General features: G+C 39.8%; 1 protein-coding gene across 3 annotated transcripts in view; it reads left to right on the forward strand.

Moving 5' to 3' along the window:
* Positions 1–14,432, forward strand: part of gbe1b (glucan (1,4-alpha-), branching enzyme 1b) — a 150,883-nt gene that overhangs the window by 118,921 nt on the left and 17,530 nt on the right. For all 3 annotated transcript variants that reach the window (XM_063016416.1, XM_063016417.1, XM_063016415.1), the window contains exon 15: positions 7,975–8,092. In XM_063016416.1, coding sequence (XP_062872486.1) covers positions 7,975–8,092 — 118 coding nt within the window. The remainder of the gene's footprint in view (positions 1–7,974; positions 8,093–14,432) is intronic.

A 14,432-nucleotide genomic window follows, 5' to 3' on the forward strand; every position in this document is an offset into this window, starting at 1 on the left:
TATTGACGCACAACACTACTGGTAATCATCCATCACCCTCTTCCATCCCATTACACACCAAAATTAGACTTTGTTGATTTTAAGATGTCTGGGATTTGAGACCTGTCATCATCTTGCACAGCTCCTATGCACAGATTTGTAGTTCCATCTGTAGTTACTCTCATGAGCAGCCATTTTTCATGTTTTTAGGTCCTCGATACTTCAGTCCGTGAAGCCTCTTGCTGTTTTTCCAAGACCAGATAGACTCTTTTCATGAAGTCTTTTCATTCCTCTGTAGTCCATCATTGAAACAGTAATTCACAGGTGACTGAGACTGGCTGTGGAGCTCAGCGTCTCTAAGCTCTAAAACAGAATTGTTGAAAGTCTTGCAGCACCGCCAGTGCTGAATAGATGCAAAAAGTCAAATAGAATTTATTTAAAGAATCACACTGATGCACCTTTCGTCTTTGTTGGTGTTTTGGATCTGGATGGTATATTGGCAAACCATTAGTGGCATAGCTGAACTAATGGTAATGGTTGGTAATAATCAATGCATAATGCATTCTTTACATGAGCTTATATATCTCAAGGTTATAATTCTCTTACGGCCCCACTTTTTAAGCAGTAGTGTTTGTAACTCTCAGCAGGCATGTCTGGAATCCACAGAGGCAGGACTGATATTCTGCATGCCAGCAATTTCCATTTTGCTTCCTTCATGCTTTGTTTGCTTCTTTGTAGCTGCAACATTTAGCTAATCACTAAAACTTTTAGAGGAAAGAAGCTAGTACCGTGTGTGTGTCTGTGTCTGTGTATGTGTGTTTAAAGTTTAAACTAAGACAAAGATGTTGGCCACTTATACTGGGAATGTTGTTCATAAATATGGTTTGTACATTTAAAATAGTGCTCACAAAGAATCATAAAACAAAAATGACCCTACGGTTGTGACCCTGTTGTCTTATTATGACAGCATGCTTTTTGATATCCTATCAAATCAACTCTTCTGATTCCCTTGACAAACCAAATGTGCTCTGACAGATAAAATGTATATATTTAGTTATTTTTTACTATTTTATTTTTGCTTTTTCTCCTAAATTAGCCACTTAGTCTTCTGTTGCTTGAGACCCTGATCACATCCGAGAAGACCCCTATGTATTCGCACATACTTTTTAGTCCTTTTTTTTTTTTTTTTTTTTTTTTTTTTTTTTTTACCTGGCAGACTCGGCACGGTGGCTAAGTGAGTAGCACTGTCGCCTCACAGCAAGAACCTGGGAGCTCCTGGCTTCGATCCCCAGGTGGGGCGGTCCGGGTCCTTTCTGTGTGAAGTTTGCATGCTCTCCCCGTGTCTGCGTGGGTTTCCTCCGGGAGCTCCGGTTTCCTCCCACAGTCCAAAGACATGCAAGTGAGGTACATTGGAAATACAAAATTATCCATGACTGTGTTTGATATAACCTTGTGAACTGATGAATCTAGTGTAATGAGTAACTACTGTTCCTGTCATGAATGTAACCAAAGTGTAAAACATCACGTTAAAATCCTAATAAACAAACAAACAAACCTGGCAGACTAGTGGCCAGTTTTGTCTGCTGCAGGTACTGCCAATTGTGCCTGCTAGGGGCACTCACCCAACCGGTAGCAGAGCTGAGATCGAACTCGGCACTGGTGTGCTAGCAGATTATCCCGCTGCGCTGACATAACTTGCTTCTTTTGGGATGTGGTTATCACTGTGTTAGAACTCATCAGCATAGGTATTTTACCATAAAAGTAATGCATGTGCCTAGTAAGTAATGAGATGTAATCATTTTTGTTGTGGTTAAAATAATTTTTTTTAAATGCTATATTTTGTTAGTCACATGTACGTGCTAGTGAATTCTCAGAAATGGATTACTTGCGAGAGCTTGGCCTATACAGACAATTATTGCCTTGTACGAGGGTGGGAATGCCAGAGAGGATTCCGCATAACTGCTGCACTTACGACCTCTGCTGGCTGTTCAGTGGCGCCCGCACAGAAACAGGGAATAATGGAGATTTTTGCATGACTTTCCGTGCACAATACAGATCTACATATGAACACGCCTTGTGCAGGTGAAAAGAAAAAGTCGGCTACTGCACAAGTGTCAAAGTGGTAGTTATGGCTGTCCTCGGTCAGGAGTGTAGGTCAGCAGCAGTATAGAAAGCGAAATGTGATCAGGTTATTGGATACGAAATGCATTTTAAGGCTTTGTCTTTACAGCTAAGACTGGATCATGGAAGGCTGTAATGTCCTTATTATTTTGAACTGCTCTGGCACTGCCCAGCACAGGCACAGATAAAAGAAAATTGAAGATATAAGAGGCCACAAGTGTAGGAAATTTTAAGAAATTAGTAATAAGTTATGCTTGGCCTGCACCAGAATTGTGTCCTTGGGGTCTATTGATTCAAGTTTAAAATCTTGCATTTGTACAAAGCTAATTCTAAATGAGTTGAGATATTAAGTTACATAACACTTTTATTAATGCTCTTGGTCCATTATTGATTCCAGGTTTGAATTTAATTGGCCCTCTGTTCTTGCAGTGGGAAAAACACCATACTTCTCCCTCTCTGTTAATCAAAGCATGACAACCAGGGTGTGTATTCCCTCATGTATACAGGATGGGATAATTGGTGCACTCCTCTAAGGATGTTCAGCTGACCTGTGTTATTACCTAAGTAGCACTTTGTAAAGATGCTGTAACTGGCTTTGTGTCTCGAGGGGGGAAAGTTGGCTCTCCTTTTCACAGTTTGCTAGCTGTTATGTGAAGTGGAAATTAGCTACTGGTAGAAACTGGCAATTACTAAATTGTTTAAAGTAAACCAAAGTAAACAACTGTGTAGAGCAACTTTCCTGAGAATCTAACTTATCCAGATTTCTCTAAGATTAAAGAGTGAAGGCTGGCCGGTGTGGTCCGATCCAACAGACGAGCTACTGGAGCTCAGATTGCTGAAGAAGTTAATGCTGGTTCTGATAGAAAGGTGTCAGAATACACAGTGTATGGGGCTGCATAGCCGCAGACCAGTCAGGGCGCCAATGCTGATCCCTGTCCACCGCCGAAAGCGCCAACAATGGGCACGTGAGCATCGGAACTGGACCACGGAGCAATGAAAGAAGGTGGCCTGGTCAGATGAATCACGTTTTCTTTTACATCACGTGGATGGCCGGGTGCGTGTGCGTCGCCTACCTGGGGAACACACGACACCAGGATGCACTATGGGAAGAAGGCAAGCTGGAGGAGGCCGTGTGATGCTTTGGGCAATGCTCTGCTGGGAAACCTTGGGTCCTGCCATCCATGTGGATGTTACTATGACACGTACCACCTACCTAAGCATTGTTGCACACCATGTACACCCTTTCATGGTACCAGTATTCCCTGATGGCTGTGGCCTCATTCAGCAGGATAATGCGCCCTGCCACAAGGCAAAAATGGTTCAGGAATGGTTTGATGAGCACAACAACGGGTTTGAGGTGTTGACTTGTCCTCCAAATTCCCCAGATCTCAATCCAGTCGAGCATCTGTGGGATGTGCTGGACAAACAAACAAACGAGTCTGATCCATGGAGGCCCCACCTCACAACTTACAGGAGTTAAAAGATCTGCTGCTAATATCTTGGTGCCAGATACCACAGCACACTTTCGGTAGTAATTATATATATATATATTTTTTTTCTTTTACATCACGTGGATGTAAAATATATATATATACAGTATATATATATATATATATATATATATATATAATTTATATATTATGTTACAAATTGGAAATCTAGACAAGATTGGAGCCCTGGCTAATCGCAACACCTTTTTCATTCTAATAACCCACCCAAAATATCCAATCAAAAAACTGTTTGCTCTGTAAGTTAGATCTTTTTGAGCAAACAGGACCTGATGGGACAGGAAGGAGAGCGAGAGGAAGGGCACGCCGCCTCGTGTCCTCAACTGCCGAATCCGAGCAGCACTTTGCTTTTAATCATCACTATCAAAGCCAACAAGCATGTGCTAAAAGGCCAGCACACACTCCAGCTCTGAGGCAGAGTGGGAACAAGGGTCTATAAGGATCACACCACCAGCCCCATGCTCGCCTGTGGGGAACGGAGGTGATTATTCAAGCAGCTGTCTGTGTGTGTTTGTTACAATGAGCAGATAAAAGGAGAAAGAGAGTGAAAAAGGGTGTTAAAATGTTTTCATCACACGTACAAATCGAGTTGGTCTAGTCACATAAAATACCTCTTACTCTGGCTTTGTTACACCATTCAAACACACTTTCAAACATTTAAACCACTTCAAATCAAGATAGACGGAGCTAGCAGGAATAAAATTGACCAGAATATACACTGATTAGCCATAACATTAAAACCACCTCCTTGTTTCTACACTCACTGCCCATTTTATCAGCTCCAGTTACCATGTTGAAGCACTTTGTAGTTCTACAATTACTGACTGTAATCCATCTGTTTCTCTACTTACTTTTTTTAACCTGCTTTCACCCTGTTCTTCAATGGTCAGGACCCCCACAGGACCACCACAGAGCAGGTATTATTTAGGTGGTGGATCATTCTCAGCACTGCAGTGACACTGACATGGTGGTGGTGTGTTAGTGTGTGTTGTGCTGGTATGAGTGGATCAGACACAGCAGCGCTGCTGAAGTTTTTAAATATCTTGTCCACTCACTGTCCACTCTATTAGACACTCCTACCTAGTTGGTCCACCTTGTAGATGTAAAATCAGAGACGATCGCTCATCTATTACTGCTGTTTGAGTTGGTCATCTTCAAGATCTTCATCAGTGGTCACAGGACGCTGCCTATGGGGCTCTGTTGGCTGGATATATTTTTGGTTGGTGGACTATTCTCAGTCCAGCAGGGACAGTGAGGTGTTTAAAAACTCCAGCAGCGCTGCTGTGTCTGATCCACTCATACCAACACACACTAACACGCCACCACCATGTCATTGTTACTGCAGTGCTGAGAATGATCCACCACCCAAATAATAGCTGATCTGTAGTGGTCCTGGGAGAGTCCTGATTATTAAAGAACAGCATGAAAGTGGGCTAAGAAAGCATGCAGAGAAACAGATGGACTACAGTCAGTAATTGTAGAACTACAAAGTGCTTCTATATGGTAAGTGGAGCTGATAAAATGGACAGTGAGTGTAGAAACAAGGAGGTGGTTTTAATGTTATGGCTGATCGGTGTATGTTAGAGAAGAATTGATACATTATATATTCAGACAGATATGATTTTAATAATATTTGTGAGTGATAAATAACAATTTGTATATTAATGATTTAACTGCATTATTTTTGAATTGCTTTATACTTATGATTGCCTGATGTTATTTTGGCTGCACTTTTCCTTAAAAATAACTGAAAAATTACTGTTAAGCTTTGGTTAAGCTGTACGGTGCATTTTTGATCAGTGGTTTTTTGGCAAACAGACCACTGTTCGACACACTTTATGTACTTTATGTAATTTATGGATGTAATTGTTTATATAGATGATTTTAGAACTAATTCTAAACCTGGACCTGGAGTAGAAAAGGTTCCTGATTTGTGAAAATCTCTCAGCCACTTTCTGAGATCTAAAGAGCTCTATAGACTTTTCCATTGTAATGATGGCCCTATTGATATACACAATAAAAAATCGCAGTCAATCATAATCATTAAAGTGAAATTATGTGTCCATTTTATTTTTAAAACCCCCTAATAAAGTTGTTGCAGAAATCATATCAATCCGCAAACTACCACAACATACGTGTCCGTTACAAGTGTGAACATTTGACCTTCACTACCATCATTCTTCAATTCCTTTACTAAATCCATCACTAAAATCACTAAATCCATCCATCATTCATTACTCATGACTTCCTTCCTTTCTCTAGTCATGTCCAGCTTGGTGGCATTACTTTACCAAAAGGTTCACCAAAATTTTCCAATGATTTGTTTTATATCAAAAGCATATTTTGATTCTTTAACTTCTTTATAGACTGTTTATTACCTCACCAAAGACTATTATATTCTTGTCCTAAGTCTGGGCAATTACTTTTTTAAAATCTTTTATTTAGTCAGTGTAGTAGAGGAGTGAGATTGTGTGTGGTGCTGTTTGAAACCATTTTTGATGCAATGCATTATTAATGTATTGAAATGGATAAATAATTCTGCCTGGAATTGGCTGGCGTATGGCTCGTCGGGTTTGAAGCGCTTGTTTATATGGAGCGGCTGTGTCATCGACTCCCTGCTGCTCGGAGCAATCAGAAGCTCTGATGTGCACTAAAGATCTTCATTCTTAGAAGAATCACCAGCATCTCCTGAGAGGGTCCAATTAGTGCATATCTCCAAAACTCTAAAACAAATGTTTAGGCCTTTAACTGTGTTTTCTTTATTTGTTTAAATAGATTGTTGGGTGTGACTTGTTTTTTTCTGGAACCCATCTGAAACATTACAATGTTACATACAATAAAGAGTTAAGATATTTGGTTCCACAAATTACCATTTTATTTACCATCAGATAAATAGATAGCATCTTACATTTAAGGCACATGTATGTATGTTCATTTTTGAGGGTTTTCAAAAAATCATATAGTTTAAAAATTTACTAACCCAATTCCAAAAACATTAGGACAGTAGTAAAGTGCAAATATAAAAAATAAGCAGTGATTTAAAAACATTGTTTCCTATTTTAGCACGTCCAATTTTTACCCAATTGTGTTATGCTTCCTCTCCACTGGTGCTGACCCTCGCCCCGACTGAGGAGAGTAAGACTGTCACACACCCCCTCCGACACGTGTGCAGTATCCGACTGCATCTTTTCTCACACATGAGGCGAATTCATTTGCCGATCATCTTTGTGTACAGAGAGCCACACCCTGATCAGCATTATTCCTTGACTCAACCAGCAGACGCCATCAACCAGCCTGCGAAGGTTGTAATTCGCTCAGTTATGAGGAGTCCCTATCAGGCTTATCCTACCCTATGAACAACAGCCAATCATTGTTCATGCAGCCGCCCAGCCCAGCCAGATGGCAGAGCTGAGATTCGCTGCGATGTATTCAAAATCCCCGCTCTGGTGTGCTAGCGTGTTTTACCGCTGTGCCACCTGAGCGGCCAAGATTGATTATTTAAATCTAAACTTTATAAGTTGATGCCTACACCACACTTCTCACAGTTGGGACAGGAGCAAAGCAAGACTGGAAAGTTTGTAAATGACTAAAATTAACTTTTTTTTTTACAGGTAAACTGATAAAAGTAGCAATAAATAATGAAAGGCTCAGTTGTTTAAGAGGTTCATCACCTTATGCGTAAAAACATATAGTCCAACAGTTTAAGAAGAGCATTTTTAAATGCATGATGGACTGAAATTTTAAGTTTCTAACATTTCAAAAGACTCTTGATATGATCATGACCTTTGACTCATCAGACAGCACTGCATTAAAAACTGACATTTCTGTAATAAAAAGAACCACTTTGGCCTAAAACACTTTAAAAGCTTGGTCATTAAACATTGCTGTATCTACAAATGTGGGTTTGGATTTTACAAATTCAAAGCCATATATCAACAAGATCCAGAAATGTCAACAACTGCTGGTGTCTGATGAGTCCACATTTCAAAATGTTTTTAAAATAAACAACGTTATGTTCTTTGGGCTAAAGAGAAAAATGTCCATTGTGTTTTCTACCAATGCAGTGTTTAAAAGCCAGCAGCAGTCATGGTCTGGGGGTATTTCATTCTCAGTAGCACAGGTAAGTGTTATATTAAGCAAGAATGTCCTCAGTTCTCAAATTATAGAATGATGTGCTGGGATTTATTCACCAAAAGATAATTAGCCAGTGTTGGTGGTCCCATGGTGGTCTCATTCCATTACAGGATCTGTTGCTATGCATCTATATATTTATAAATGTGTCTTAGATTTTTTGTTGGCTCATAATTCTGCCCATTTTGATGATCTTTTTGAGTCCCACTTGTTGAAATCCTTAACCAAGCTTCAGATACAAAATCAAGCTGGACTCTGATGGGGTACAATACGGAGGCCATGGACGACTGGACCACAACACAGAATTCTTCTCCGACCCTGTTCCTTACAATGACCGTCCCAACTCGATGAAGGTACATACACAACATCTGTCTGTTCATTTGCATTTTTACCTTGCTTTACTGATGCATATGATATTATGGCTGCCAGAGCAGTTTGTTTATGCTTTATTGCTTTCATACAACAGTTTTCCAAAATACCAAATGAAAGAAGAGAAACAGCATAGTTTAAAATACCCGATGATTTATTTAGTCATAATGTACTGCCTACACAAGTGGTTTTGGAATAGCGTATAAAATATCATACAAAAAAAATAAATATATATATTTTGTTATTTTTTACTGTGTAACATAATACAGGTGACAATTTAAAGAAAAAAACCTAAATAAAAAGGGCAAATGCTTTCAGACAGGTGAACTTCATGATCATTACAGTTGTGACAGTATACAATCTAAGCAATTAAGGGTTAAGGGTCTTGCTCAAGGGCCCAACAGTGACAACCAGGCAGTGGGTGGGGATTGAACCATTGAACCAGCAACCTTCTGATTACTGGACCAGTACCTTAACCACTAGGCTACAGCTGCCCTGAAGAGGGTTCTTTAAATGAGGGTTCGTTATCGGCGTACGAATGTCAGGAACTTCAGACACAAAAAGTTTACAATAGTGTGACAGTATACAGTCTAAGCAATTGAAGATTAAAGGCCTTGCTCAAGGGCCCAACAGAAGCAACCTGGCAGTGGTGGGGCTTGAACCAATAACCTTCTGATTACTAGTCCAGTACCTTAACAGCTAGGCTGTAACCTGTGATTGAATCTGGCTAGTGTTACAATAGAATTGTATACCAAGAATACACCAAGAGAAGAGTACACATGCCCCCCCACAGCATAACAGAACCAAAGAGATCTGAAGGTTTTGCTGTTTTGTAAGGGGGCATTTTGCTTGCATGGTTTTGGCCACCTGTCCCCTTTAAAGGAAAAGGTCTCTGAACAGTATTACACAGAATGTCTGACTGATCACCTGATTAATATGATGAAATATTTCTATTGTCTTATCTGGGAAAGTAATGCCCCCATCTTCAAAGTACAAGGAGTTACTGGATCAGTTAATGAGTGTAAAATTGATGTAGCATATATTGTAATTTATGGCCTACACAGTCGCCAGATCTCCACTCAGTTGAACATCTAAAGATTTTTGACTGTACTGTTAATCAGAGTTCCTCATCATAATCATCAAAACCCCAGTTCTTCCATTTCAAGTACAGATCCAAACACTTGATGTTTTTTTGTCTTTATAGGGAATAAAGTTTAAAGCTCAGCAGATCTGATCATTAATTTCCCTCTAGATAAATCAAATACAGTAAACATGAAAATAAAAGCTCAGCTCTTTCAACTGCTGCAAATCAAATTATATCTGCCAATGCAGCTGTGATAATGGGAATTCCTTACTGGAGTTCATTTTATGTAAATATTTCCCACATATTATGGAGTCATTGTGTTCCTAGTAGATCTTATTTCTTGACAGTTTTTGAGCAAATTGTGAAACAGTGTAGTTCATATTTTTATGAAGGAGAAATGCTAAGCTATAATAATTGTACTGCCTACTGCCTGTGTCAAAAAGCCTGAATGAATATACACCGATCAGCCATAACATTAAAACCACCTCCTTGTTTCAACACACACTGTCCATTTTATCAGCTCCACTTACCACATAGAAGCACTTTGTAGTTCTACAATTACTGACTGTAGTCCATCTGCATGCTTTGTTAGCCCCCTTTCATCCTGTTCTTCAATGGTCAGGACCCCCACAGGACCACTACAGAGTAGGTATTACTTGGGTGGTGGATCATTCTCAGCACTGCAGTGACACTGACATGGTGGTGGTGTGTTAGTGTGTGTTGTGCTGGTATGAGTGGATCAGACACAGCACCGCTGCTGGAGTTTTTAAATACCATGTCCACTCACTGTCCACTCTATTAGACACTCCTACCAATTTGGTCCACCCTGTAGATGTAAAGTCCGAGACAATCGCTCATCTATTGCTGCTGTTTGAGTTGGTCATCTTCTAGACCTTCATCAGTGGTCACAGGACACTGGTCACAGGGCGCTGTTGGCTGGATATATTTTCGGTTGGTGGACTTTTCTCAGTCCAGCAGTGACAGTGAGGTGTTTATAAACTCCAGCAGCACTGCTGTGTCTGATCCACTCATACCAGCACAACACACTAACACACCACCACCATGTCAGTGTCACTGCAGTGCTGAGAATGATCCACCACCTAAATAATACCTGCTCTGTGGTGGTCCTGTGGGAGTCTTGACCATTGAAGAACAGGGTGAAAGCAGGCTAAAAAAAGTATGTCGAGAAACATATAGACCACAGTCAGTAATTGTAGAACTACAAAGTGCTTCAACACGGTAAGTGGAGCTGATAAAATGGACAGTGAGTGTAGAAACAAGGAGGTGGTCATAATGCTATGCTTGATTGGTGTAAGTAGTAATATATGGAAATGAAATGTAACGCTGCAGAAGTACTGATTTATATTTTTGTATCAGATAAAAACAATTCTTGTTCCCTCTTTCAGTGTCACTTTCGACCTCCCTCTCACAGATGGCAGCGTTTTTTCATCGTGTTTATTCATTCTGTGATCTTGATTGAAATTAGCATAGCGTGAAATTTAAAGCCTTCGTTTCCAGGCAGTAGCTTTTGATGTACGGCCCCTTGTGTACCTGTTCACCAGTTTTTTTCTTTTTCTCTCTCTTGCTCTTCTTTCCTTGCTTCCTGTATTTTAACCTCAGGGTCTGGTAAAGCTCATATGGAGCTATAAAAAGTGTTTGCAATCTCTTTCAGTTTCTGACTTAAGAGAGCGGCTGTTTATTGCATTTTTGTTCTTCATCATTAGAGCGCTGGGCTAAAGTAAAAGCCTGTATTGAAGTGGGAGGAAAGAAATGTTATTTATCTTTTGGTGTTTGATTTCTGTTGCTTAATTACTAGTACATATCTTAGTAAATTGTGGGAGTTAAAATACAGAATAAGAAATGATGGATGAATCTGTAACGACTGATGAGATTCATTTTTTATGGCATTTAGCAGATGATTTTTACTAGCGCTAAAGTGACTCTCAATTGTTGGGCCTAACAGTGGCGAATTGGTGGTGGTGGGGCTTTAACTGGCAGCCATCAGATTAATAGTCCAGTACTATTAATGACCATTGACCATTAAAAGACTGAGTGCTAATTGTTTCCCATATTGTCGTTCGTTCACATCACTTTGCTTTATGCAATTTCTAACGCAAAGCAAAGCTTTAAATTTTATATTAGTACGTTTGACACTGCTTTTGTCTAGTCAACTTTTTTTTCTTTCTTTTTTTATAATTTTTTCCACTTTTTTCCCCCCAATTTTCTCCCCTAATCTAGTCGTGTCCAGTTACCCTGAATGCGTCCTCTATACTGATTCGACCCTTCACCGCTGACTGAGGACGCCTCTCAACTGACAACTCCGGCACGTACAGTCAGTACAGGCTGCATTTTTCACCTGCACGAGTCGAGTGCATACACCGACAGGCACTGTGTACGGAGGGCCACACCCCCATCAGCATTATTCCTGAGCTCTGTGCAGGCGCCATCAGTCGGCCAGCAGGGGCCGCAGTTGCACCAGTTATGAGGACCTATGATCCGACTTTTTACCCCGAACCCTGAACAACAGCCAATCGTTGTTCATGCTGCCACCCAGCCCAGTCGGAAGGCAGAGCTAAGATTCGATATGATGTATTCGAGACCCCAACTCTGGTGCACTAGCGTACTTTACCGCTGCGCCACCTGAGTGGCCTTTAGTCAGCTTTTAGGTCTCAAAGCAGCTTTACAGATTCTAGAACCAATCAGCCTAGGGCAACAGCGGCATAGAAAAACTCCTTAAATATTACAAGAAAAAACATCTTTCTTGAGAAACCTAGAGTTTAATTTGGATGATTCAATAAATAAAAAGTGAATTAATGCTAACAAAACTTATAAATGTAAAAAGCAACTGTGATTATGGGAATTTGTTACTGGAGTTTATTTTATGTATATATTTGTCATTGTGTTCCTAGTTAATCTCATTTCTTGACAGTTTTTGAGCAAATTGTGAAACAGTGTAGTTCATATTTTCTTGTAGGAGGCATTTAAAGCTGTAATAATTGTACTACCTAGTGACACAAAGCCTGAATTAATATATGTAAAACATCTTTTTACTATCAGCTGGGAACTTATTAAATGCAGGAAATATTTTTAACCTTTTGTAGGAATCTCATTTTAAGGCGTTTTTGTACTAAAGCATTTTTGCATTTTTAGTAGTAAAACATAAAAAGTGAAAAGCATAAATGATCATCATCATCCTTCAGTCTGTAGGAGAACAAAATCTGTTGGTGAGTTCTGGACATGGTGCTTACAGTCAACACACATTCCCAAAACATCCAGTAGTCAAGTGGAAGTGGCATATTTGTGTGACATTGTTGGCTGTGCTTACTTTACTACGGTGTAGTCTAAACTTATATAATTGAAAATGGAATTTTCACAAATAATTGTTAAATGCCATCTTATAATGTATTCTTTTGCCAGACTTTTGAGAAACGTACTTTAGTGCATGGGAAAATTATGCAGATTAATTTGTAACTAGTGAATTTACCTATTTAAACCACCTTTCTAAGAAGTGCAGTAAGAGCTCAGTGGCTTTTAATGTGGCACTGTCATAGGCAGGGTGGTGTTATACTGCCAGGCCAAAGTTACGTTGACCACTGTTTTTCTGGTGACTGAACAAATTATGAAATGCATTTATAAGCAAAGTGAGTGTTATAACACTCACAAACAAAAAATTATTTTCTTTATAACTTAAATGCCAATTGTGACACCTGTTTTGTAACTATTTTTAATGTTGGTAGGCATGAGCTGATTAACTAGATTTTGTGAGTCCACTTGGGGCTATGTGAAACAATCAAGTAGTTCCTTCAGCCAATATTGGTCAGGGTTGGATTGCCAGAGTGGATTCCTCATAACTGATGCAATTATGACCTCTGCTGGCTGATTGATGGCCCCTGCATTAGAGACGAGGGATTATGGAGATCAGTGCGTGAGTCTCCTTGGAGGTGAATAGATGCAGTCAGCTACTGCATACATGTCGGAGGGGGGTGTATGTTAGTCACGGCTCTTCTCGGTCAGGAGTGGAGGTCAGCAGCAGTAGAGACAAAGTAAAATGCAATCAGGTAATTGGACACAACTAGACTGGGAGAAAAAATGCATGTTTTTAGTAAATTATGGAGGAAAAGCCAAACACAAATTGGGTCTCAGTATAGCCATGTATGTGTTGCTGATCTCTGAGTATTAAGATATTATTTTATAATCTTTTTTCCTGATACTGGTGATGTCAGCAACATTTGTTTCCGGACTGTGTATTACATGAGCAGAAATCATATAGTCTACAGAGTAATCACTGTCACAGCATTTCTGCTTGTAACTGATACCACAATAGACGATGATGCTCTGTATGTATTGATTCACGTGCAGGCTCGATATGATTCACCTTCACATCCCCTTGCTACTAATGCGCCACTGGATCTTCCAGTCTGTTTTCTATTTTGGTTTCTCTCTCTATAAAAAACATAGCGAGAATTCCCAAAACTGAATACTATTAGCTCTAGAGTTCCTAACACGGTGCTGTTAAAAATAAAAAGGTCTTAGATATCAAAGACTTTAAAGTAGTGATTCCTAACTGGAACTACATGTACTATGCCTACATGGTCAATGTCTTTATTTAATTTAGCTGAGATTAAAGCTCTTTGGTTTTCTGATTACATAAGTAGTCTTCTGAAATAAACAGTTCACCTCTAATTCTGACCTAATTTGGGAAGAAAATGTTCGGTAAATGTCGGACCGCACTTAGCTCGTAGTTAAATGCATTACGCTAAAAAGTCTCTCCTCAAGATGCAGCTTTTTATTTCCACTTTTATCTTGGCTACGGTTCTCGACAGCATTAAGACAGCTTTCATCACTTAAGCTCTCTTCCCGGTTTGCAGAATTATGCATTCTCTTTTTTCTTCCTCCCAACTTCTTATTAATTCAAACACCGCAATCTGACACCCGGCGGTTTCAGCTAAATGCAAAGTATAGTTTAACAAGCCTGGCTAATAGAAATGAATCTCCTGGGTAAGGAATCCCTGTCAGATAGTGAATCTCCCCTGAACGTGGCGCTGGCATACCTCGCTATGATGGGAATTAATCATTCTGTCTGTTGGCAGGTACTGACAAGATGTCCCTTTCATATCCACACATATTTGCACCATGATTTATTTAAGGGCCTCAGCTTCCAAGACGACACCAGTGCGAATCGAACTTTTCTGTCCTTTTTTTGTGCTTTTTTTTATTTAATGGGCCTTTCGGCTCCCCCA

This window comes from Trichomycterus rosablanca, chromosome 20, assembly GCF_030014385.1.
Source record: "Trichomycterus rosablanca isolate fTriRos1 chromosome 20, fTriRos1.hap1, whole genome shotgun sequence".
NCBI classification, from domain to species: Eukaryota; Metazoa; Chordata; class Actinopteri; order Siluriformes; family Trichomycteridae; genus Trichomycterus; species Trichomycterus rosablanca.